Below are 26,170 nucleotides of genomic sequence, written 5' to 3' on the forward strand. Positions count from 1 at the left end.
ACAATAGAGAAAAAGAAAACGACACATCAAGTTCAGGCAAGTATTTCACACAACTCCAATCTTAAATAATTTTTCACCTTCACTTGAATTGTATTTTTTGTTTGTTAAAAAATGTGATCTTTCTATGAAAATTTTATAGGGAGGAACGATCAACATAGCTGGGCAGGTCAATAATTACAGAAACACAGTGCAACAAGTGGTACAAATACCTCAACTGCCTTTAATACTATTTGACAACATTTTTGATAATGTTGATCTAGACATAAATGACAAGACAAGATATTTTACCAAACTCTTATTGTAAATGATCTTTAATCTTCACTCTACGAGGCCAAATTGACTATAGATGAGATTTTATATGGAAGGTAGACTTAACTGTTAACTGTAAAATTCATTAACCATATGTGAAGTTGACTGTAGCGATGGTGTACAACACACCTTCACTTAGCTGCATCCTAGAAAAAGTCAGTGAAGAGGATAAAGCTGAATTTAATTACTGGTTATACATAATCTTTTGGTACTGACGTTGGATTCTGAATTCGTAGTTTACTTAAATTTAACTTTACTCTATTTTTATTAAGCTGAGGCTTTTAAGTTATTTATAATATTCTTAGCGTCTTTCTTCACAACTATCAAAACGCTGTAGAAGGTGTTAAGTCAAAAGGAGAGTATAAAGGGCCTGATCCTCAACTGGCTGCTACTCTTGAAAAGGAAATCTTGGATACTAATCCAGGGGTGGGATGGGAATTGGGATGATGTTGCAGGACTAAATGAGGCAAAGAAGCTTTACAGGAAGCAGTGGTACTCCCACTGTGGATGCCTAAATATTTCCAGGTACTGCTGATAGTTGATTCTGAATATAGGCATACTACAAAGTACAAAATGATGAGTGTGTGTTTGGTAAAACGGAAGTTATATTTTAGGAAAATATCTTTCATTAGTTTCTGGTGTTCGGGGGTGGGGAGTGATGTTGCTCGAAATAACATTTATACTTTATTATTTAATCTTTTACTAATTACAATTTTTCATCAAAATACTTCTGAATTCGCTAGTATTATTATTTTTCGTATATATTTTAGAGAATTTTCTAGGAATCTGTATTCCTGAAAAAATGTTTTCGCCAGAGCTAGAGGAAAATGACTTCCGCCATACCAACTACACGGCATATTTTCATTTCTTTTGCCTTGTAACAAACTGTTCATCAGAGGTGGATATGCTCCTCAGCACATAATTAAGAAAATAAGTTGGTAATAGGTTTTTTCTATTGAAACTTGAATAGGCTGATATATTCGTCGTCACATAACGAGGGTACAATTTGATCCAATAGGAAGTTGCAATTTCTTGCTGATTTATAAGTTTTTGAGTTGCAGCTATGCACATGTTGTAACTACTAACTACATGGCACATTAATAAAAGAGTAACGAATACTTATTATGAAACTTCTAATAGAGAACATATTTGATGTTACTTGCAGGGAATCAGGAGACCTTGGAGAGTTCTTATGTTTGGTCCTCCTGGCACAGGAAAAACTCTTGGCCAAAGCTGTTGCTACAGAGTGTGGGACAACATTTCTGAGTGTTACTTGTTCTTCGTTGTATGCAAAATGGTACGGTGAGAGTGAACGATAGGTACGGTGCTTGTTTGACCTTGCCCGTGCTCGGGCTCCAAGTACAATTTTCATTGATGAAATTGATTCTCTCTGCAATGCCAGAGGGTAAGTAATCTGTTACTTTCTAAAGTGATTACATATATACGTGACAACTGAGGATATTTTTCATTTTCATCCTGTTGTGTAAGGTTTGTTTTCATCACTATATGTGCTAAAGCTTCTAGGCGTAGATATATGTTACGGGTCTACACGTCCTAGTAACTAAACTTCAATCATCTATTAGAACTTGATTGGAGATGAACCGTATATTAGTTTCATGACGTTCTTGCCTTTTACAGAGTAAATAAGTGATGTGTCTCTACTAGTTCAAAGCTTTACATAGGAGCTTCAGAGAGCAGAGAAGGTTAAAAATTAATTTGAAACCTTAGAAGAATACCTAGTAGGAAGAAAATTAGAGGCTGTATGTTTTTATCAAAACTGAATCATACTTTAGTTTCATTTGAGCAGCTTAGTCTGCACTGATGAACTGATAATGACATCCATACATACTGGCATGTATATGTTTTTCGACTTCCAATTAACGCGTCTGAGCAGTGCAATTGGAGGTCGCAGTGACTTTAAACTGATATATGTTAAGATCATATCTATAGCATGTTAGTAATTATCTTATCAGGTCACATATTAATGTTTCATCAACTCTGAACCTTCTTCTTAGGGATTCTGGAGCGCATGACGCGTCCCAAAGAATGAAGTCTGAACTTCTAGTTCAGATCGATGGGTTAAACAACTCCACTAATAACACTGCAGGCAAATCAGTGACAGTTTTGGCAGCAACAAATTTCCCCTGGGATCTTGATGAGGCACAAAGGTTAAGTTTCCTAGTCAATATTAGCTTTCTTTTGTTTCCCTCTGATTTGTCTTGTGTTTCATCTCTGGATCTTGGCTAATTGGTGATTCACTGTACTACTGTAGGAGGCGGCTAGAAAAGAGGATTTACATCCCGCTTCTTGATTTTAAGAGCCGAAAGGAGGTTATAAGGATAAACTTAAAATCAATCACGGTAAGCTCTCATTATTGTTGTCAACTAGAATCTTAATTTGGAGGTACTGTGCTTCATTGTCTTGTAAGAAGAAGTTCATCTACTAATATTGACATCATATGTATTTTCCCTGCTCTTGAGATACGGACAACTGCTAATCATCAAAGGAGAATCTAGTATTTAGATTTAGTGAGTGGCGAATTCATTATAGGTTTTTAAGATTTTCACATTGCATACAACATTTGAGCTGAAAGTAATGTGAACCATGAAACCTGCCGTAGATTTGCCTCCAGTTATTATTGCTCACAGAAATTTTTATTGATAGTAATAATGTGTGACATGAATGACAGTTAGCTCCTGACCTGGATATTGACCAATTGGCACAAAGAACAGAAGGTTATAGTGGAGACGATCTAACAAATATCTGTAGAGATGGTTCTTTAAATGGCATGAGATGTAGGATATCAGGGAAAAATCCAGATGAGATTAAGAACATGTCCGAGGCTGAGATTTTGAAAATTCCAGTTACGATGGATGACTTCGTAGAAGCTTTAAAGAAGATACAACCCACAGTTTCTGCAGGGGACATTGAACGACATCAGAAATGGTTTTCAGAATTTGGATCAACATAGAAAATCAGCTAACTAACGCTTAAAAATTGCTAATGTAGGTTAACTGGTTTTTTGTTTTTGGTCTGATATATACAACTATGTTTGACAATGGTCAGATGCCAGTATATATGCCACATATCATCTGTTCTGTTCTATCTTTATATGGTTTTTTTCCGCTGAAGTGTTTTACGTTATTCCAGCAACTCAGTATGTGATTGCGCGCTGTAATTTTGGTGGGCTAATTTTGTCCCCCTAATGTGGCATGATATGGTTTCAATTTGCACGTGATTCTTAGCATGTTTGACCAAGTTTGTTTTTTCTTAAAAGTGCTCTATTTTTTTTTCTTTCTAAAAGTGCATATTTTTAAAAAGCAAGGTGTTTGACCAATATTTTGGGAGAAAGAATTCTCGAGAGCAGAAGAAGTTGTTTTTCAGAAACTGCTTAAATCACTTTTAAAAAGTTTGATCAAACACTAATTACTAAAAGTATTTTTAAAATTATTGATCAAACACAAACTGCTTCTCACCAAAAATACTTTTCAAAATAAGCTAATTTTAAATGTTTGATCAAACAAGCTAGAATCGTCAATAAAACTTTCAAGAGAAATGTTCATGGCAAAGTTTTTTCACGGATTCAACATCCGCTACCTTCTATCTTGATCATTTAGTATATGATTGTATTTGACTAGATATGAAATTAATAAACAATGATTTTGTTTTTATACACAAGCTAAATATAAATAACATGTTAAAAATAAGCTTAGAACGCTGTGGAGTTAAACATGTCATATTATTGTCATATAAACATATGGTCAAAATTGGGTTGAGCAAACATAGCCGATTGTCAAGTCAATAATAGTGTCAAACAACTAAGTTGGTATAGAAGAATTGATGTGCCGCTAGAAATCTCTTCTATACAAGTTTTCAAATGAAATGTTTGGATAGAACTTTGATAATCGAGTGGTGTAAGCACCGCGAGATGCGAAATGATTCATATAAATGAAATAACTTTGACTTTTCATAACAAGAATAAAAGAAAGTTAACCTAATTTTGAAATTATGGCAAGTCTCACTATCTTTTAAATGTCACGGCCTATTTACTCATTTGCAGTTACTACTATAAAAAAGACGATCCTATCTTTAAAGGAGCATCATATGTTCACTTTGTTTTGTTGAAATATGATGGTGATAAACCATTATCTTTGTTGAAATATGTTCAAGACCCTGAAAGCAAAATCTTCATTACTAAAAACTCTACTATGTAAAAAATAAGAATAGAATAGAAATATCATCAAAATTTAAGAACGATATATTCCACTATAATTAATCTTTTCAACCACCTAATAATAGAAAGATGATATTTTTTTTTAAAAGAAAATAACGAAAAAGAAAAGTGTATCTTATAAAATGGAAAATGACTGATATATAAAGCTTTTGTTGCCAAAAGAAAAGAAAGAAACTGTATCTCCTTATTTTTCTAATGCAAAAACAAAAAATATGAAAGAAGTAAAACAAAATTTGGAAAAGCAAAGGGACTATATTTCCGATTTCTTATTCTAGTGGGGGTTCAAAAAGAATTTGGGTATAGTTAAACCGTCTGCTTTGCCCTAACGGAAACTCAACTCAACTCTGGGAGCTTCCGCTAAGAAAGCTATGGGGAAGAAAGCAAGTGGAGTAGGAGAAGAAGGAGATGGATCCACTGGAAAAGAAGGTTACAAGCTTCTGGGCAATCCGACTTTCAAAAAATTGGAGAATGGCCGCTTCAAATGCGTTCAAACAGGGCATGAGCTGCCGGAACACGCTAGGGACTCTTATGCCCACAGCAAGCACTGCCGCTTGGGTCTAATTGATGCTGCTCTTTCTAAGAATAAACCTCCTCTCAATATGTTTAACCAAGATCCTCTCAATCGGTAATTGTCCTTAATTCTTCTACTAGGGTTTTATATGCAAACGCTAATTCACTGCTAGAGGCAATGTATTCTTTTCAAGTAGTAATGTAGTAGGGAATATATCCAGGGAAAAAAATAGTTAATTTGGAACTATTGAGTAAGATTGCACTAGAAACAGCCATACTTTGTTGTTCTCTTTCAACCTTTGGCATTAGAACAATATACGTATTGCACTCGGGGGAAGAGTTTATAAATATAAAGTAACACAGCAGGAGTCCCCTTTTATTTCCTTTTGCCTGAAAAATCCACAGGCTCATCATTCTAATTATTATAATGGGATATACACCTTGAACATTGGAAATTCAATTTAAAGCATATATACAGCTTAAGACCTTAGTAAGACATGTTCGTTTGAATTGTGAAAAGTTGTAGCAATCTGTTGGAATACTTTTGATGTACAACACAGAAATTGATCATTTGTTGCATGCTAGGAGCAAAATTTGTTGGAAATTATGGAGGAAAATTTGATATATGCGTACTTTCCTATTGTTCTTCTGCTAATTTAATCTCTAGTGTAATTTGGTATGCAACTCGTGCAGGTCAAAGTTGATATGTAAATTAACAGGAGATACAGTTAATAAGTCGGAGGAGCACATATGGAAACACATGAGTGGAAAACGGTTTCTCAGAATGTTAGGTTTGTTATGAGCCCCCAGTTACTTGTTTATTGGAAGGTTTGTGTATGTATATTATGTTCTTGTGCATTCTACTGAGTACCACTTATGATACATGCACTACTTTAAACAGAGAAAAAGGAAACTGAAACTGAAATGGAAAATGGAGGGCTAGAAAAGCAAGTAGAAAATGGAGTGGCTAAGAAGACGGATAGCAAAGCTAATCGTCGGGACAAAAAGAAAAACAAAAAGAAAGAAATAGAAGATGCTAGCAAGGTTATATCCGAAATAAGGGATTCTTCTGGAAAGAACAGTGGCTCGGAAGATGATGATGAGTTTTGGATGCCTCCAGTTGGTGCTCGCTGGGACAATGATGATGGAGGTGATCGATGGGGATCTGGTTCGGAATCAGAAGAAGAAGAAGAAGAAGATGCTATTGGGCAAGGTATGCGTTATTAGTAATCGTAAACTTTAAGGGTGGAAATTGCCATAAATCCCATGTATATCTTTGTATGTTAGATCACAACAACAACATACCCAGTGGTTAGAGGCACAAAATAGGGCACCGGAACCCGTGTTCTCTTCGTAAAATTAGATATTTTATGTATATATTTTCTAACATTTGTATAATATTATATTCTGGCACCCGTACTATAAAAAGTCTAGTTAGTCCACATGGTTAAATGTTGAGCTTTTGACCTTGAGGACTGTGGATCAATTCCCACTTAATACATTTTTCTTGGTGCACCCATATTCTACCTAGTATAATCCCACAAGTGGGGTTTGGAGAGGGTGGTGCGTACGCAGTCTTATCCCTACCTTAGGCTGTATGTAAGATAGATAGATAAATGCCTACACTGCATGCAAATTTGGCGATGGTAGGGCAGAAGCTTAACACTGTTCTTGCACAATCAAACCTGTGAATTGAATGTGCTATCTTCTCTACTTTTTCTGTGCTAAATATATTTGTTTCATACTTCATTGCTAGTGAATTGCAATGCATGCTCCTTGAATATTATAAACATAAATCTGATGGAGCTCAACATTAGCTCTTTTATCTACTTTCAGAGGTGTTTGATAAATATTTGCCTTCCAATGTGAGAAAAGTCATTCTTTTTCTCCTTCTCATATATATATATATATATATATATATATATATTTCATGAAGAAGTCATCCCGTTTTCTTCTCTAAAGCCAATTTTTAAAACAAAATATATAAGGCCATACTGCATACGATATAGAGCTCTGTGAATTCAATAAGCATATATATGGTATTGAATTCACAGAGCTCTATATCGTATGCAGTATGGCCTTATATATTTTGTTCTAACAATTGGCTTTTAGAGAAGAAAACGGGATGACTTCTTCATGAAATATATATATATATATATATATTTCATGAAGAAGTCATCCTGTTTTCTTCTCTAAAGCCAATTGTTAGAACAAAATATATAAGGCCATACTGCATACGATATAGAGCTCTGTGAATTCAATAAGCATATATATGGTATTGAATTCACAGAGCTCTATATCGTATGCAGTATGGCCTTATATATTTTGTTCTAACAATTGGCTTTAGAGAAGAAAACAGGATGACTTCTTCATGAAATATATATATATATATATATATTTCATGAAGAAGTCATCCCGTTTTCTTCTCTAAAGCCAATTTTTAAAACAAAATATATAAGGCCATACTGCATACGATATAGAGCTCTGTGAATTCAATACCATATATATGCTTATTGAATTCACAGAGCTCTATATCGTATGCAGTATGGCCTTATATATTTTGTTCTAACAATTGGCTTTTAGAGAAGAAAACGGGATGACTTCTTCATGAAATATATATATATATATATATATATATATATATATATATTTCATGAAGAAGTCATCCTGTTTTCTTCTCTAAAGCCAATTGTTAGAACAAAATATATAAGGCCATACTGCATACGATATAGAGCTCTGTGAATTCAATAAGCATATATATGGTATTGAGGTTTCACTTAGCAGCTAGGCGGCTTGGGTGTGTGTTTGTCAGTATCAGTGCCTATTGAATTTAATTTGGTGAATGCATGAAAAATCTTACTACATTTTCTGTGATCAGATGGAGGAACTGAAGAGGATAACCATGACGCCGGAGAGCTTTCTAAGCGGTATGGTTACTCTGTCAAAGTTTTGATGCCTGCTGCCACACGTTTTGTTGCCCTTCCCCTCTATATTTAAAAATTATATGCAGAAACTGGGTAAACATTTAAATTTAACATGTGAAGATCAAATTTTTGTTTTGTGGCAGGGCAAAACGCATGTCCCTTGAGATTGGACCCAGTAGCTTTGCCTCAAGGAAGAAAAAGAAGAAGACCAGTGCTACATGATATTTGTCCTCCGAAAAAGCATTACAAATTTTGTTATCATCTTGCTTGCTTGCTTCATTTTAGCTTCTTTATTTTGCTTATTATTGTGTTACTGAAGGAAGAGATTTCTTATAATTAGAGCGTCTTTTCTTATATTTAAAACACATTTGTAGATTAATTTTCGGACTATTATTTTGAGACATTGAAAGAACCATTAGTAAAAAAGTAGCAACATTGTAGAATACTTGAAAAATATTATGTGTAGTGTGACTTTTGGAGAGTCCCATGCTATAACCGTGATATTGTCGTCCTCAAAAAGAAGAAACTTTAATAGGAAGAGGACAGAAAAACAGTTCACATGACATTAGCATGGCTTCTTTATTCACATGTTATGTCTTCTCTTACGAGAATCATAAACACCGGTATTTAGTAGATTTGAATAAGTTTTGTCAAAAATAAAATAATGTAGCCTGGTCTAATTTAAAAAATATGAAACATAACAAATTATGTTTTTTTCAACAACATTTACTTCAATATGTCAGTTTGATTTAGCAAGTGCTATGTATTTGACAAATTGATATATAGAGTCAGTCTATTTGATTGATTCAAACCAAACAATGAATCCGATTTCGTGCTTAGCACCTTCTCTGAAAGATAACATAGTATTAGTATCATGTGCACGGCAAGATAATATGCTTTTTATAATTACAAGATTACGAGAGACGTAGCTACCAAGTTACAATTGAAAATGGAATATTTTGCAAAACTTTGAAGTCATTATTATTAATAATATAATATGAGTACTAATTTTTTTTCCTGAAAAAGTCGTAACAAAACCATGATGTTGTCCTAGAAAGGGTGGCACCATGTAGAATTTTTATTATTAATATGAATAGACAGAAAGCTCTTGCCTATTCATAAAAAATAGAAGAAGGAAGATTCAAAATTTGAATTATTAATAGTTGGACTTTTAAGGTTCTTATAACTAAATTCATTATACTATAAATTATGAGTTTTTAATTTACTTTTACATATATATACTTATATTTCGTATCAAAATTACTGAACTAAGATGGACCGTAACAACATTTGGTGCTTTTATTCCTTGGATGGTGCCGGGTTTTAAGACTAAAGAGGAAATGATTGGGGAGAATCAAAAACAACTGTCTGCTCTTTCACACAACTTTGAGATCGAAAGTCATATACAAATTACAATAATACAATTAAGCATCTTTCCCTTTTTTTTTCTCTTTAATTTGACTTGCAAGGGGGAAAATATGGAAAGGTAATCAAAACAAAAGGGGTAGGAAAAAGATGAGCAATTTCCTGTTATTGCCAGATTTACTCTTAAAAATGATAAGAATTTAATTTATAAATATCACTAATATAAAAAAAATATTTTGTAAAACCTAGTATAGCAGGATACTTGTTGCCTAACAATTAATTATAGTTATAATTTTTTGGACTTAAAAGGAAATGGCGTGAGCGAGGGTCTCTTCTATGCTAAATAATAACAAAAATCTAAAAAAATTAAAAATGTCACGTCAGTTAAGTGCTGTTGTATTTATTTTTCTCATTATGGATAAGGTGCAATGACTTGTTAAGACATTATGTTACATAGGATACTTCAAATACTTTCACACTTTAACCTTTACAGATTTACTTCAAGTGTTTTTGCATTTTAATAGTATTAGTTTTGAATTTTGACCAATTATTTTCTTCAATTATGTCTTTTGTTCTCAAATTTCTGCTCTATTTCACATATGTTTGAGATGCAAAAGTCGTTGCAATCAAACATCCTTCTTTGATTTGACTTGCAAAGGGAACAACATGAAACGACAATGAAATGAAATATAAGCGATATAAGTGTAAAATAAACCATTTCTTATGAGTTTAATTTAAACTATTTAAGTTATATACATCATTAATGTAAATATTTTTATTTTTACTAATATATCATAAAAATATGCAAGTATAAATGATCTATCAGAAAATATATATATATTTTTTTAAATCTCTCTAAGTTACATGATGATTACCAAAGGAAAAAGCACATGTATGGTACGTTTTAATCTTAACTTTATGAATATGGTTGGAGCAATTCACGGCATATTTTAAAGATAAACGACAAAAAGAAAGGCAGGGGAGGATGAACTACCTTTTGTTGTTGCAACAATATATACTTAATTAAGCTGCATAATTCAATCTACTTTTTCATTTTCTATATTAAATTTTCCCACTATTTACAAAGTCTAAGCAATTTCAAGTTAATTCAAAAAGGAATAAAAACATTTAAAGAACTCATTCAAGAGCTAAAAAGAAAGAATCCCTTTATGAATAAGGCTCTAGGACTAATTAACACATAGCTGTTAAGAGCGAAGTCAACTGAATTAGTAATTAATAAAGTGGATGAAATTATTCAAAAAACAAGAATTTAAAATATTTTAAGAGGCATATACTTGATAAAATAATTGATGTATTTGTAAAATTGACACAAACATCACTATTTTTAGGTAAGGTGTTATGAACATTGTTGTAATTCATAAAAGGAGACTAATTAACATTTCATGGCAAATAGGAGCTTTGACTTTTAAATATGGCACACCTTCAATATTTTCAGATTTTAATATTACTTTGACCATCTAATTATTGCCTTGATATATCTTTGCATTAAAGATAAGTTTGACCAATAAATTACTTACCTCTTGCATTTATTTAGTCCCAATAATTTAATATATTCCCTATCTAATGATTTTCAACCATTTCTCCCCACAAGTAGTCCGGGTTTCATGATGAGACGGGACAACAACAACGATCCATTAATTTTATAAGTGAAATTTTGAAAAGATAAAATGTACATGAATTTTATTTATATTTTATACAATATTAAGAACATAGTTATCATTTATAGTAATAATAATTTTTTTTACTTGATCACTTTTAATACATTTATAACACAATTTTAACATATAGTAGAGAATTTATAAAACACATATATAATACAAGTTTTATTAATGGATAATACATTTATCACACATTTTAATAAAATGCATCAATTTCTTAAACAAACAAATATGATATATTTTACAACAATTATAATACATATATAAATCACTTTTAATACATATTGCAGATTTATCATAATATTGCTATGTATTGCTATAAGTGGTAATAAATAAATAAAATATCGTTAAAATCCGTAATTATTTATTAAAAAAGATACTCATTCAGATAATTTTTCATAGATAATTTTTTATAGACCTTAATTTAAATAAAAAAAATCTATAACAAAATATTACTAAATAAAATTAATAGACAAGAAATTATATGAGTAATTCTAGGATTATTAGTATGAATGAAAAATAGGATGAGGTGGCACAAGAAAAACAAAAGAAAGCATGGGAACTAAAATAAGAGGTGCTAGAGCCAATGGACCCAATCTAATTGATAATGATGGTATTTAAAGAAAGTAAAGTGACCTAACTTTTTAATCATTTTTCCACTAATAAAAGAATACCCAACTTTTCACCTGTGACCTAACGACGAAACTTCCATGTGCCTACACCAAACAAACTTCAAAAAGTTACTCACATACTGTTTTGATTATCGAAAAAAAGTGTATTCCCTTTCTGATATTGCATTTTTATTCAAACAGATTCGATTCGATCCAGCATTAGAATCCAATAATCACAAGCTTTTAAACCCCACAACTCCAATTGCTGCACATCCTCTGTTTTTCAATGTTTTTAAGGTATGTGGTTTGTCCCTCTCAATCTCTCTGTGTCTATTTACCCTTTTGACTGTTCAATTTTTGCGGTTTTTCGATTGAATAATGTGAAACCCGTTGCTTAAATTGACTATCATTTTCTGGGTTTTTTTTTTACTTTCCATGGAAGTTAGTGGTTGATTTTACGTCTTGGGTTTGTATTATTTTAGTGTTTACGTGTCTTCTCTCTTGTTTCTTACTGTTATCCTGCTGTCGTAATTGCGTAGCTTGTAAAAGGATAATGTAGAAGTGCCAAAGTCTATATTGAGTCGGTTTTGAATGATTACAAGTCTTAATTTGCTAGCCGCCTTTCTCTTCTTAACCTGCCGCGTGAAGAAGTAATATTCAAGAATCAAGATTCAGAACCTATCTAGAAACTTCAGTTGTTTGTACATATAAAAATCCTCTTTTCCACTTTCTGTAATTCTTGATAGCAGATTCAGATTGTTGGTGTACCAATTGGGTTTTCTTTTTTGATTGATTTTGACAGGCCCTTTTTGATTGATTGTGTTGTGGAACAAAGAGAAAGTTATCTTTTTTTGGCTTAAGGGAGTTGGGAATTTTGTAGATAAGTTGACTTTGATGGGTGGCAAGAGTTCAAGAGAGGATAGTTGGAGACAAGCTTCGTCGACTCGATCTTCTTCTTGGAATCAATACGATTATCCTCAAACTGCTTATCCTCAAGATAGTTACAGTTATTCACAGCAGGCGGCTGTTCCTTCTTATGCACCACCACCACCATCCCAACAGAATTTTCCTCCTCCACAGCCCCAACACAATTATGCTTCTCATGAACATGAATCTCTGCCTCATGCTCATGCTCCACGACCAAGGCTTGACCGGAGATACTCGAGGATTGCAGACAATTATAATTCCCTGGATGAGGTATGGATTAGAGATAAGTTACTTAGATGAAGCAGTTTGGATGTTTACAGCAATTCTCTATTATTTTTCTGCCAACCCTTTTAGACTTTACTATTAACATTGTGATGCACTCCATCATAATTCAGAATTTGGTACTTCTAGCGCGGGTTGTTTTCATTTCTTCAGTTATCATATTATGTTTTCCCTAGCTACTGCTTTTATTACCATATTCCTATTTTGAAACTGCTTTGAAATGTGCTACTTGAATTGAGGGTCTTAAGGAAATAGCCTGTTGTAGAGTAGGGTTAACGTACACTCTACCCTATCTAGACCCACTTGTGGGATTACGCTGGATATTATGCTGAATGCAGTTGCATTCACCCATTAAGTTGCGTCTGACAACTAAATCAAGAAAAGCTATCTAGGAGTAGGGTTACAAATATGGGATACATGGAGTTTTTATTATCATAAATTTCTACGTGTGTGCAAGCACTAAAACTTCATAGACACTATTTTCAAGGGGATGCTGGAAATAAGATTGCATATCGAAATAGAAGGGGAAAGGGGGTGAATGATGATGGACCAGATAACTGCAGGAAGATGCTTCCTCTGAAAAGCTTTGCTCTTTTTATCTGTCCTACTTCCATAGAGGTGTAATTTTGATTATTGTAGATCTTAATATCAGATACTTATGCCCCCAAGGCCTAGCTCGAGTGGCAAAAGGTGGAGGATTTGTGACTTAGGTCGCAGGTTCAAGCCCCACACCATGCAAAGCGAGAAGGGTAGAGGGGCGGGCCCATTATCCACCGAGTTTAGAAGGCTATGATTGATCCAATGCTTCCTCTGAAAAGCTTTGCTCTTTTTATCTGTCCTACTTCCATAGAGGTGTAATTTTGATTATTGTAGATCTTAATATCAGATACTTATGCCCCCAAGGCCTAGCTCGAGTGGCAAAAGGTGGAGGATTTGTGACTTAGGTCGCAGGTTCAAGCCCCACACCATGCAAAGCGAGAAGGGTAGAGGGGCGGGCCCATTATCCACCGAGTTTAGAAGGCTGTGATTGGTCCAAAGGCCGGTGGATCACAGGCGGATTTCTCGGTTATCAAAAAAATATCAGATTGTTATTTAACAGATCAAGAAAAGTGAACGCTGTAAGAATCATAGAATTTTTAAATTTTAGTGACCCCTTTTTAAGGACATTGGCTCATGCTTTTTCACCTTTTATATATGATAATTTTTTTTGATGAAAACTATGTATGACAAAAATGCAAATTTATTTTTAATCAGGTGACTGAAGCCCTTGCACGAGCTGGCTTGGAGTCTTCGAATCTAATTGTGGGTATTGATTTCACCAAGAGCAATGAATGGACAGGTTAAGCGCTGTTCTTCTGTTTCCTGCCTCTCTGATTAGTTGCATGCTATATTTTTCAATAGTCTAAAGTGGGCATATGCTCTTTAGGTAAGAGGTCTTTTGGTAATCGGAGCCTACATCACATTGGGCAGAATCTGAACCCATATGAGCAAGCCATTTCCATAATTGGAAAAACCTTAGCGGCATTTGATGAGGATAACTTGATTCCTTGTTTTGGATTCGGAGATGGTAACTCTATGCGCCTTCTCTTTTTAATCCATAGAACTTTTCTTTCGGATATGCTCAGTACGAGATTAATATTTTGTTCCATGTGGATAATTTTTTGACAGCATCAACTCATGATCAAGATGTATTCAATTTCTTTCCCGATGAAAGATTTTGTAATGGTTTCGAGGAAGTTCTGTCACGTTACAGAGAAATTGTCCCCCAGCTGAAGCTTGCAGGTTTAAATTCTACTACAGCCAATTCTACTGCGTTAGACTCAGTAATTGATTGAGTTTACTTAGATACCTTCTCATTTTGCTGCAGGACCAACATCATTCGCCCCGGTCATTGAAATGGCCATGACAATAGTTGAGCAGAGTGGAGGCCAGTACCATGTTCTATTAATCATTGCAGATGGGCAGGTAATATGTTTTATCAATCTACATCTCTGTCCAAATTCAAGACAAGAACAATAACAAATAGCACACTGGCACAGATTAACTTAACTTTAGTTGCATAGTGCATGAGTTAGTTGGATTTCCTTGTTGCTGGTCATATTTGAGTGTATTAGAACTGTATATTATAACTATCATTTCTATATCTGTTCAGGTAACTAGAAGTGTTGATACTGGCCGTGGACAATTAAGTCCGCAGGAGCAGAAAACGGTGGATGCAATCGTACAAGCAAGGTACTTGCCTCTAGTTTCCTTGCGCTGACTGGCATTCGTATTTATAAAATCTATTAGTTCTGTTACATGCTGCTTTTTCATACTTATGCTCAAATTCCAGAGTGCATTGTCTTATTTCGTGCAGCAAGTTTCCCTTGTCAATTATACTGGTTGGGGTTGGTGATGGGCCCTGGGATATGATGAAGGAATTTGATGATAATATTCCTGCTAGGGACTTTGATAATTTCCAGGTTGGTGCTGGTGGTCTAAATTGTGGCGTCTCTTATTGCTTGTCTAGGAACATTTTCCTTTTATGTGGTTTAATTGCTAATTTCTTTTGCTAGTTCGTCAATTTCACGGAGATAATGGCCAAAAATGTGCCTCAATCTCGAAAGGAGACAGAGTTTGCGCTTTCAGCATTGATGGAAATTCCTCCACAATACAAAGCGACGATGGAACTTAACTTACTGGGGTCAGATTTCACTCTGCCTATTTGTTCATGTATTTCTTTGTTTTCATTCTGCTATACGTCTCTCCTGACCTCCCCTGTCAAGTTATAGGTGATGACATCTTCTAATTTCTTAATTGCAGTGGACAAAGTGGAAAATCTCCCAATAGGGTAGCTCTTCCTCCTCCTATGTATGGGGCAAGTTCTGTCGGTGGCTCAAAGACCTCACGTGCACCGAGTTTTCAGCAGCCTGCAAGCTCGTATTACGGTTATGGAAGCCCTGCAGATGCAGCACCACATTTTCAGCCGACTTCAAGTTCTTATTATGACAGTGCTCGCCCAGTTGACACTGCTCCATCTGCTCCAAGTTCTCCCTACACTGCTCCCAGTTCTACATATGACAATCAGGTAAACCATAAAAGTCACATTTGCTATATACTGCTGCAATTCAGTTTCTTTTGATCTTCTGTTGCTGGTTTTACAAATAAACCGTGCGAGTTGTCTGGAATGAATGTTTTCCGTCATTGTGCAGGTTTGCCCCATTTGTCTTACTAACCCAAAAGACATGGCCTTCGGCTGTGGGCATCAGGTACCTTTTTCCCCTCTCATTGAGCAGGCCAGATGTTTTGAGGAAATTAGACCTTGTTGTGACTTAACAATATCGTGTTCCTGATGCAGACATGTTGTGAGTGTGGGAGAGCGCTTGAGAATTGCCCAATATGTCGAAGTTCAATTCAAACCAGAATAAAGCTCTATTGAGCTTACTTGTATTTCCCTGATTCCTTTTGCTGCTCCAACCTGCAATGCTTTTTGATCAGTTTGGATGTGAAACATGGTGATGAAGCTGATTTTTTTATTTGTTGGATATGGCTTTGGCCTTGTGCCGATGCGATTTCCTTCTGTACATGGTTTGGTTCTTGTTTGTGTTTTGCTTTTGCCAAATTACTTTACTTCCAACAATAGAAGCTCAAGATCCCTAGAGTCAGATTATTTGTAAATCAACTGTTTATTGTGCAGTGTCCTTTAAAGAGTCTTGTGCTGCTACTAGACCTAATACATACAGTGTCAATATGTACCGACTATTTTCCCACCAGAGCATGTACAAACGAAGAAAAATATGATTCAGGAACAAGAATATAATAAGAAAGAGCGAGAAGGTGATTTCTTCTTTCTATCTGTTTAAGTTTTGGTGGACACGATTATTTGGTATATGTTGCTTATGAGCGGTAAGCATATATTCTGTGGAATTATCCGCTTATAAGGGAGTGGTGGTCTAGTGGTTGATGAAGTGAAGAGAATATTTAGATTTTATTAAGTGGATATAGCTTTGGTGAGCAAGTTGGTCGGACACTATTATATAAAAAGATAAGGAGCAATGAAATTGGCAATAAGTCTTAAATAAAACAAATAATTGGATGTTGTTCAAGTAGAATTTCTTTTGTTGTCGAAACAGGTAGAATATTACAAGGCTTTTTAAAAATTTGACGCATTTTATTCGCTTAAATTATCAGTAGGCACTCTTTGAATTTTACTATAGTAGTATTTAATAGCTTTAGCCTTCCGTACCGCCTCAATTATTTACATCCCCACATGCCTAAACAAAGTGTAGTTGCTACAACAACGTCTAGAGGCTAAAAGCTAGTATAAAATAATCAAGAAATTAAATACAGTAAAATGATTAATCTTACAACAATAGCACCGGGTATCCTTAATGCGAGGTGAATTTTATAATAATCGACTCTTTTGCTTTTATTACAAGTGTCCCCCTATATGAGTGGGCATCACAATTCACTACAACATATTTGATGGTATAATTTTATAAGTAAAATTTTGAAAGGTATAATGTACATAGATTTTATCTTTGGGTGTGCACTGCACAATAAATATTTAAATTTGCACTAAATGATGGTAGTGAGTAACAAGAAAAATGGAGCATGGTCCATAGAACAAAAATACTTCTACTACATCCACAACTACTACAAACTACTACTGTATATCATCTGTTTTTTCTGGTTTAGATTTTAAGAAAGAAAATTTCCCTTTCAACAATTCTTCCATTACTTAATATCTTCCCCACAACTTCTTTTCAAAATTGAAATTAGATTGGATTTTCTTGATTCTTTTCATAGGTTTGTGATTTGCATCACATTTTATGATTGATATTATAAGGATTACTACTCACCGTTTCTGAAGGATGATGCAATCAAACCCGACCATAATGTGACTTTAAAGACGAATAATCATACATTTATAGTTATAAAACAAATAAAAGAATCTTAGCCCCACAAGTGCTAATTAACCCATTAAAAAGACACTACTATTAAGCGTTCAAATTTTGATTCCGCCTCTTTAGTGACGTGAATAATTGTCTTCAAGTGCCACTTACTTATCCACAAGCTCCGTTTTAGGTGGTGTTTCAATTGCATTTAATGCACGCAACAAACTGCATACCTACAACCCCACAATGTAGTTGTGCGTTAATGACAAACACACACCATATATTTTCTCAATGACAAAGACAATCCCCACAAGCTGTATCACTACATTTTTGGTACGATATACATTGACAGCATAAATAATTTCTTTTTACTAGTTAACATTTTTCTTCATATAATCGCATCATACTCGCCGGCCCCTCATCTTCTCATCATATTAAAGGAGCGCGGCTCTGTATGAGGCTCGTACTGCAGAGCAAGCGGAAGAAAACGTAAGGTCGCGCGTTAGGAACACACTCACAATCTATATCGGAAGAAGCTCAACTCTCAGGTTTAAATTCGAGATTTCTAGTTAAATATGCGAGTATATTATAACTTGTTATTAAAGAGAATGAGTTGACACTTTCTTCTAACCTTGTCACTACTCTGTTTGTTTCAGCTCTGTTTCGGAAATGGCATACACCGCTGTCAATCGAATTCCCTACCAGAAACTCAAACAAGATAGCAGCTACTTCGAAGATGAAGATATTGATTTAATACACCTGAGAGAAAAGGTGATTGGGAAGCTTAGGAGAAAGCCGTCTTCGTTCTGGAACATCAAGTTCAGAAAAGTGCATCTGAGGAAGCGATTGAGGAGGATTAAGGTACCCAGCTTGAAGAAATTCTTAAGGAGAAAATCTAGATTAATCGTGGCCGCACTGGATAAAATTTTGAAGAGGTTGAAGGAAAGCCAGTCACATTTTGGGGATCTTTTTGCTGGGAATTACATGTTTATGCAGGTCTCTCCGACTCCATTGAAAATTTGTGCCCAAAATCCCAAATCTCTCCATCTGAAAACTGTCACCAGAGCTGATTACCTGCCTAATGGATTCTCATCAGTAGGTTCCGCTAGGTATTACGATTAGTAGTTATCATTCGTTTTAGCATCCATTAATTTCCTTGCATGCGTTTTGTTCTTCAAGTATCGGCAGATTATTTGGATTTTATGGTAAAAGCTTTGCATTTGGCTGATCTCTACTACTACAACAAACAAACAAACCCGGTGTAAGTTCATACGTTGAGTGTGTGGGATGCCGATTTAACTCTAAGTAGAGATGTTGTTTTCGATCTCTACTACACAAAAATATAATTTATCATAAATTGGGTGAATTCCATTCCACGTGCCAAAATGCTTAGATTCAAATTAATTAGGATAAATCGAAAACAGATAATACTAAACGATTATGACATGCCATGGTTAATTTCCCAGATGATGAATGTTAATGGTGATTACAAGTTTTTGGATTTGATGATTAAAATAAGCGACGGACCACAGATAGGTAGGTGTTGGGAATTGGCAAAAGTAATTACTGTATGCTTGCCTGGCAGTGGCAGCTGCACTCTGCAGCCAAGGATTTATGATTTGCCTAACTGCTGTGACATCAATAAAACTCTGATGAGTTAAATATCGGACTCCAAGAATAACTCATAAGAGACGTAGTCAATTTGAAAGATAGTATGTACTAATTTCATTATTCTTTGATCCTTTTCATCTGTGTGGTCGAACTTCGCAAATAGGCATATTGATCAACTTCAATATGAAGTGATTTTCTGAATGTGCTTCCCCTGTTGCTGTTAACCACAAAAAATGAGTGGAAAACATATATAGCAAAATAAATCACTCTCTACATACATGCATCATGCATTTAATACTCTCTCGCGAAAAAAAAAGTCATTTTCAAAAGATAAATGGATAAATATTTCTATGTTTAACTTCTTTTTATGAGCGTATTTAGTGATTTTTAAGATGTAAATTTAAATTAGTTGAGTCAATAAATTTTATGATATCGGAGGGTCAAAATTAAACAATAAAAAGGGATTGTTGGTGGCGAGTTGTCAAGACTACCAGGCGGTATTAACTCTATTTCTACCATCCTTTTGAAATAACCATATTAATAATACTAATATCAACGGAACAACAACAATATAAGCCCTATCACCGCCAATTTTCAGGGCTTGGAAGAAAAACCTGCCTCCTCTCAGATATGATGAGTAATAAATAGCAAAGATCATTAGATTCTGCATTTAATCTACTGGTGTTTGGTAACAGTAATCTTAACTCTACGAATGATAAATTTGTAGAAGAGAACTTGACAACAATTTAAAAGCAATGTGAAATGGAGATAGGATCCTACAAAAGGCTCTTATCAAAACAAACGGAGCTCAACTCAATCCATGTACTATATTAACATTGAATGTAACTCAAACATCACATGTACTGGAATTAACAGCTCCATAAGAACCTATTTTACTCTGAATAATATGAGTAAATTGAGTCAACTGAATTTGAGCTGTACAAGTCTAGTAACTTAGTTGAGTGAGGACCAAAGCAAGTTTATGAGTATCATTACAATTAGGACCTCTATTGTACACTAGCTGCAACATCCACCTCTTTGGGCAACCGCTCCATCCCTTGGACCAGCTGGACCTTGCGTACGCCCATAACCAACCTTGATTCCAGATGACTGCAACAGTAGCATGTGAGGTATGTTAGAAAATGTATCAATGATAACGTTCATCCCAAGGGGATAAAAAAAGGATAACTGTGTACAGATCGGAAACAACTCCTTGGTTGGGACACCCAAAATATCAGGCCCACTAAAACTTACCCTTCCATTTATAGGAAGTTAACAACCAACTAAACAACGATTTCACCCATCTAAGTTGCCCATATCCAGAGCTTGCAAACAAAAGATCTTATCCTATTTTAGTTACTCACACAGATTCTAAAACGAGATGCTCATGAAAGCAGTACAATTAGCAATGATGAAAATGCCTCGTCATACATTTACGCGGAAAACTATTTGTTTACCTCGTTGGAGACATCAAAAACACCTTCTTGGATCTTTTGAAGTATCTTGGCAGCAGTCTGTATAAAGGCCTGTGAATTCATTGCATTAGTTTAAGAAATTAGCTTCAATGGAATTTGATAAAAGCGACATAGTATATAAGAGATGCCATGGGCACCGGCTAATATGTATACCTCCTCAACACTTTGAGCAGTTCTAGCAGACGCCTCAAGAAACAAAAGTCCATTTTCTTTTGCAAATTGTTCTCCCTCCTCTTTACTGACAGCTCTTCGATGAGACAGATCACTCTTATTTCCTATCAGCATTATAGTCATATTTGGATTTGCATGCTGCCTAGCATCTTCAAGCCAGCTGGCTAGGTGATTAAATGTCTCTCTCCTAGACAACAGAACAATTACTAGCTTTAACAAAATGCTGATGAAAAATCATACGAGAAATGAATATCAGAATTAAATACTAGAACCATTGGAGACAATCATTCCGCAAGATGTGTAAATATGATCATATAGGTACTGATACAACTGAGCTAGTGCTCTGCTAGAATCATCACACTGACTTAACTAATCTGATGGAAAATATTCCTGTCAAGTTACCAGTTTCCAATTTATTCAACTTGTCAGTATAATTTTACTCCAACAATCCAATATTCAGTATGTGAAATCCCGAACATACTTCTCTTATTACAAACTGCTAAAATATGTACATGATACACCAATGATGCACACACTTCATTAGTTCATACAATTAATATGCTAACTACTCATAATTTCCATGTCCAGCCAAAAATTCTAAAGTTACTTGTATCACTTTCGGTAAACTACAGCCAATTGGAATGATTTGACTTAACAAGTAAAGTTCATCAAATAATGTTGCAACAACAAAAGTATCGCCCATTTAGTCCACAAGATGGTGTGTTTGGTAGGGAGGGGATGTTTTCCATAGAAAATACGTGAGGTTTCATACTTATTTTCTTGCATTTGGTATATATTCAAAAATTTATTATCCAAAAGCATTTTGTATATTATCTAGGAAAATACTATAAGAGGTGGGGGTAGGGGATGAGGGACTATGGGGGTGGGGCGTGTTGGAGGGTGAGGAGGATGCAATAAGTGTGGTATGCCACTTCCATCATGGAAGTCATTTTCCTCATTTTTGAAGAATTTGTTTCCTAGAGAAAATTTTCCAAAACTTTAACCAACCAAACATGGAAAATTGAAAAAAACATTTTTGGTGTGTTTGCAATGGAGGGTTGGTCAATATTTTTAGATAACATGTCTCTAGGAAAACAAGTTTCCTAAATGGAAAATATTTTCCTCCATACCAAACACATCCTAAGTTAAAGTTTTAAATATCTTATTTCTGCATATTAATGACTTGAAGGGAAGTGGAATGTCTACAGGAATCCTCAATTAGTGCTTCATACGATCAGAGACCTGCTTGACATCTCAAGAATTTTTGCCTCTCCAGTAAAGCAGGGCTTCTGTGCAAGAGGACTTGGCAATTGAAAAGGCAACAGCCCCCCCAAAAAAATATAAAAAGGGAAAAAGTAAAATCTTCTCTTACAACAAGTTTCTCCGCTGATAGTGGACCAGATTATTCAAAGAAGCAAATGCAAGTTTACGTGTGAGCTATCATAGGTTGTATGTGTACAAATGCAAACAGCAATAGGATTATACCTGGTGATGTCATAAACCAGAAGTGCGCCAGCTGCTCCTCTGTAATATGACCTGGTGATGGATCTGAAAGATTCCTGCCCAGCCTAGAGAAAGAAAGGTGCATGGAGGGATGGAGAGTTATAGATCACTGTAATTGAATTAGATCAAAGTCCAAACATAATGCTGATAGAATAAGAAACTAATTTGAATAAAAAAGATACTGAGTGATCCACAATTATTAAGTACACGTATATCCCCTCATTGCATAGCGTTTGTCCCTTCTTCCACAATCCAAGGAAAATGCAACATTTGACCAAGAGTTAATGTAATACGAGTGATATTACAGCATTTAAAAGGGAAACAACTCATAATACATACATGTAGTTTCTTAGAGTTAATGTAATATGACAGCAGTTTAAAGCGAAACACCTCGTAATACATACATGTAGTTTCTTCAAATCCAAATTCAAAGAGAAGACTAACTTATATCCAATTTAAGTCCAAATGTTGATCAACTTGACCATCAACAACCCGGCGTCATCTCACAAGTAGGGTGGGGTGTACACAGACCGAACCCTTATCACAATTTACAACCTTTGTGGGGTAGAGAGGTTGTTCCCCGTAGACCCTTGGGTCATCAACTTGACCATCAAGAAGTGAAAAAGGATAGAAGTTAAAGCATCAAATAGGTTGTCTTTTAACATAGAGATAACCGTCAGTTTAACATTAGTCTATGTTAAGTTGATTGTTTGAACAACGAACAACCAAGGGTTAGACAGGAAATGTGTAGCATCATACTTAAATTTGATTCAGCACACATATTTGACATGGTAAAAACTCCCCCACCTCCCCCCTACTCCAAAAAAATAAATTCCAACCCAGGAGGTACCAATGACTCTTCCCACTTTGTACCCTTGGTGACTCAAACCCCAACCCTATATTCGCAGATGGAGAGTCCTCTCCTTGGTCTGACTGTGCTACTTATTTAAGATCATGAGTAAGTTGCATGGCTTCTAACTTGATATCATCTATACAGAATGCATGAAACACTATGGACACGTCCTTATCAAAAAATGCTATGGACAGGTGAATTAAAAACTAGGTCACAAACAAACAACCATCTCGAAACATGTCTTCCTACTCGTAATGAAAAGCGACCAAACAACCTGAGAACTTTACCTAGCACTTTCCCCTAAAACTATGCAGGACTAGGTCATAGGTACTCAAGTCTGGATTAATTCAAGGAAATGTAATTAACTCTACATAAGATGATCTATAACTATTCACCGATGAACACAAATAAAACATAGGAAATTAAAAACTTAACTCCAATCTTTCTTAAAAATAATACTCAATTGCAAATTTGCCATTCAGCCTTAAAATGTTTGTACCAGCATCATGTCCAAGCTAAGTGATGAAGAAGTGTCACTAGAAACATTGTGTGCAGAGACCGGCACTCGTGCAATCCTGCATCACCTAGAACCTACCTTTCCATTTCTTCAGATATGTATGATAGTACAAAACTTTTATCCTTAAAATTTTGGCATTAAAGAGTCAATGATGGTGCAGTTTTCACTAAGTTTGACCGGGAGCAAAGACAGAGAGAGTTGATGTCAAAGTTTTACTCAGAATAGAGACCAAGAGGCATGGTCAGCAAGTTTGCTGATCCTTCTCCTATTGTTAGAGGACTCGAAAAGACTGTACCTAGTTCACTTTACACACCTATTGAATTTTCCTAAAAGGATTGATGCTTAATATATAATTAGTTTTCCCTTTGTCTATTTACTTTGAGGCAAGGTTAGGAAAACTGATAGCAATACAATCTGTGGTGATTGCAGAGGAGAACAAGATTGAATGAGAAGCCGAAGAACAGTAATCAGAGCAGCACCAAGTTAAATAGAGACTTCTGATCAGTGTAAGCGTTTCTCAAGTGTTACTGTACTTAATGACGTATGATTTATAATTTTAGATACGTGTACAGCGACCAAGCATTCAATGCGAGACGAAGAAAGCGATCAAACAGCGAAAACAGTTAAAATTTAAAGCTAATTGGTGAGAGAACAAGCGGAAAAATATATTACAGTGTCCCAAATTTGAAGTTTAATAGGTTTGCCGTCAATGGTGACCATACGAGCCCCAAACTCGACTCCAATGGTGAGATCATGCACCGGCTGAAACCTCTTGTCTGTGAATTGCAGCAGCAGACACGATTTTCCCACTCCTGTTCAAATAAAGTAATCCGTACGGTCAATTAGGGTTTCAAAATAGGAAAAAAAGCAGAGTAAACTAAACAAAAAGAAAATGAAGAGATGAAAGAGAGTTTAACCTGTATCTCCGATGATTATGTACTTGAAGAGATAGTCGTAAGACATTTTCCGATGAAGAGAAGCGCCGGAGCAGAGTTAGGCAGTCGGAGAAGTTAAGACAGTTGGAAAAGAGTCAAAGATGAGCAACCTACGTATGAAGAAAGCAGAAATATAGAGAAAGGGGAAAACGGATAACACTAAAATAAAGTAAAGTAATGTAATGTAATGTAAGGGGTGACGTCCAAACTTTGTATATAGATTTCCGGAGGAGACGTATATAAGCAAAGCATCTTTCCAGAACATCCCCGTTTCCTTTTTCCTCACATAAAATTGACACTGATATTTAAATTAAATAAATAAATATATTTATTAATAAATTTTTAACACTTAATTATAATTGATTTAATCTTGTAATATTTTTGTAAGATAAAATGTTTGAATATTTAAATATAGTCCATTGGACATTCATTCCTTTATTACGTTTAGTAAAATCTTTTATATTTATATTTAATTTTGAAGCTGAGTAGGTTTGCGTGGAAATATTTTGTGGAAAAAGTTTAAATTATTCTACTATTTGCTATGATTTATAACTTTATAATTATCATTTATTCTATTGAAGTTAGAACTTCTTCTAATCAGGGATAAATACAAAACGATTTAATCATTATAAGAGTGAATGACTAAAGTATAACGTATAATGAAAATTAAAATATTCCGTAAGTGAAAAACTTATTTATATTATTGCCATTTTTAACATCTAAATAATTTTGCAAGTAACTTACAAAGTCATTTCTATCATGGACATATTTTGCAATACTATATAATTTAACTTATAATAGTGGAGAATGGAGATACCAATTGTAAATTACGTTTTCTATCAAAGATCACAGAGCTAGGGCCATGTCTTTTTTGTTTTGCTCCTTCCTCGGCAGCTCAAACACTCTTTTAACCAGGAAAATTTTAGTAGATCAATTAGTTAACTATTTGAACTTTCATCAGTTCGATTTCTAATATGGTAATTCTTTCCCTCATTTCCTCTTTTTCTATCCACAATTTTATTTTATTTTTTTAGAAAAAATCTTTTTAACTCTTCCGGGATTAAAATTCAAATTTAATTTGCTAGTAGTGCACTTTGGATTTTTTTTTTTATTTTTTTTTGGTAAAAGTGCACTTTGGAAATTGATGTTGTGTGGCCTACGGACTTTGTAAAAAAGAACAAATACACCTATCAAGATATTTATGTCTCATCTTTCTGCTATTACTTTATACTAGTATAAGATAAGAAAAAACGGGGGGCCATAGAGTACGTATATTATTTACGGCTTCCGTCCACTTTTAATTGTTATAATTATTTTTTAGAGTCAAATGATAATAAGCTTGACTAACATTTTACGATATAGAAAAATTTGAAATTTATAGTACTTT

General features: G+C 34.6%; 5 protein-coding genes across 7 annotated transcripts; 4 read left to right on the forward strand and 1 right to left on the reverse strand.

Annotated features, from left to right (window-relative positions):
* The first annotated feature begins 1,480 nt into the window (after window positions 1-1,480).
* LOC102582121 (katanin p60 ATPase-containing subunit A1-like) lies at window positions 1,481-3,419 on the forward strand. Its single transcript, XM_015308232.1, has 3 exons — window positions 1,481-2,477; window positions 2,582-2,669; window positions 2,999-3,419. Exons 1-3 carry the CDS (start codon window positions 2,356-2,358, stop codon window positions 3,278-3,280), a joined length of 492 nt encoding a protein of 163 aa, XP_015163718.1. The 5' UTR covers window positions 1,481-2,355; the 3' UTR covers window positions 3,281-3,419.
* A 1,378-nt stretch (window positions 3,420-4,797) lies between these two features.
* LOC102585311 (surfeit locus protein 2) lies at window positions 4,798-8,422 on the forward strand. Its single transcript, XM_006338571.2, has 5 exons — window positions 4,798-5,168; window positions 5,747-5,844; window positions 5,955-6,266; window positions 7,932-7,980; window positions 8,121-8,422. Exons 1-5 carry the CDS (start codon window positions 4,912-4,914, stop codon window positions 8,197-8,199), a joined length of 795 nt encoding a protein of 264 aa, XP_006338633.1. The 5' UTR covers window positions 4,798-4,911; the 3' UTR covers window positions 8,200-8,422.
* A 3,253-nt stretch (window positions 8,423-11,675) lies between these two features.
* LOC102585646 (E3 ubiquitin-protein ligase RGLG2-like) lies at window positions 11,676-16,554 on the forward strand. 3 transcript variants are annotated; one of them, XM_015307533.1, is made up of 12 exons: window positions 11,676-11,929; window positions 12,435-12,829; window positions 14,096-14,180; window positions 14,268-14,408; window positions 14,510-14,623; window positions 14,709-14,806; window positions 14,994-15,073; window positions 15,198-15,303; window positions 15,397-15,524; window positions 15,644-15,908; window positions 16,033-16,089; window positions 16,179-16,554. In XM_015307533.1, exons 2-12 carry the CDS (start codon window positions 12,527-12,529, stop codon window positions 16,257-16,259), a joined length of 1,458 nt encoding a protein of 485 aa, XP_015163019.1. In that variant the 5' UTR covers window positions 11,676-11,929; window positions 12,435-12,526; the 3' UTR covers window positions 16,260-16,554. The 3 variants fall into 3 exon arrangements, with proteins under 3 accessions (XP_015163019.1, XP_015163022.1, XP_006338634.1); XM_015307536.1 differs by having other exon boundaries at window positions 12,513-12,829; XM_006338572.2 differs by lacking the exon at window positions 11,676-11,929 and adding an exon at window positions 12,050-12,333.
* Window positions 16,555-17,958: 1,404 nt separating this feature from the next.
* On the forward strand, window positions 17,959-18,946 carry LOC102585982 (uncharacterized). Its single transcript, XM_006338573.2, has 2 exons — window positions 17,959-18,266; window positions 18,375-18,946. Exon 2 carries the CDS (start codon window positions 18,388-18,390, stop codon window positions 18,838-18,840), a length of 453 nt encoding a protein of 150 aa, XP_006338635.1. The 5' UTR covers window positions 17,959-18,266; window positions 18,375-18,387; the 3' UTR covers window positions 18,841-18,946.
* A 1,153-nt stretch (window positions 18,947-20,099) lies between these two features.
* On the reverse strand, window positions 20,100-25,055 carry LOC102586319 (ras-related protein RABB1b). The gene is made up of 6 exons (XM_006338574.2): window positions 24,766-25,055; window positions 24,521-24,660; window positions 22,461-22,543; window positions 20,958-21,162; window positions 20,787-20,855; window positions 20,100-20,439 (listed from the first exon to the last, which is right to left on the reverse strand). The coding sequence occupies exons 1-6, from the start codon at window positions 24,809-24,811 to the stop codon at window positions 20,347-20,349; spliced, it is 636 nt and encodes a 211-aa protein (XP_006338636.1). The 5' UTR covers window positions 24,812-25,055; the 3' UTR covers window positions 20,100-20,346.
* Window positions 25,056-26,170: the final 1,115 nt, after the last annotated feature.

This window comes from Solanum tuberosum, unplaced genomic scaffold (genome assembly GCF_000226075.1).
Source record: "Solanum tuberosum cultivar DM 1-3 516 R44 unplaced genomic scaffold, SolTub_3.0 scf00004, whole genome shotgun sequence".
Lineage (NCBI taxonomy): Eukaryota > Viridiplantae > Streptophyta > Magnoliopsida > Solanales > Solanaceae > Solanum > Solanum tuberosum.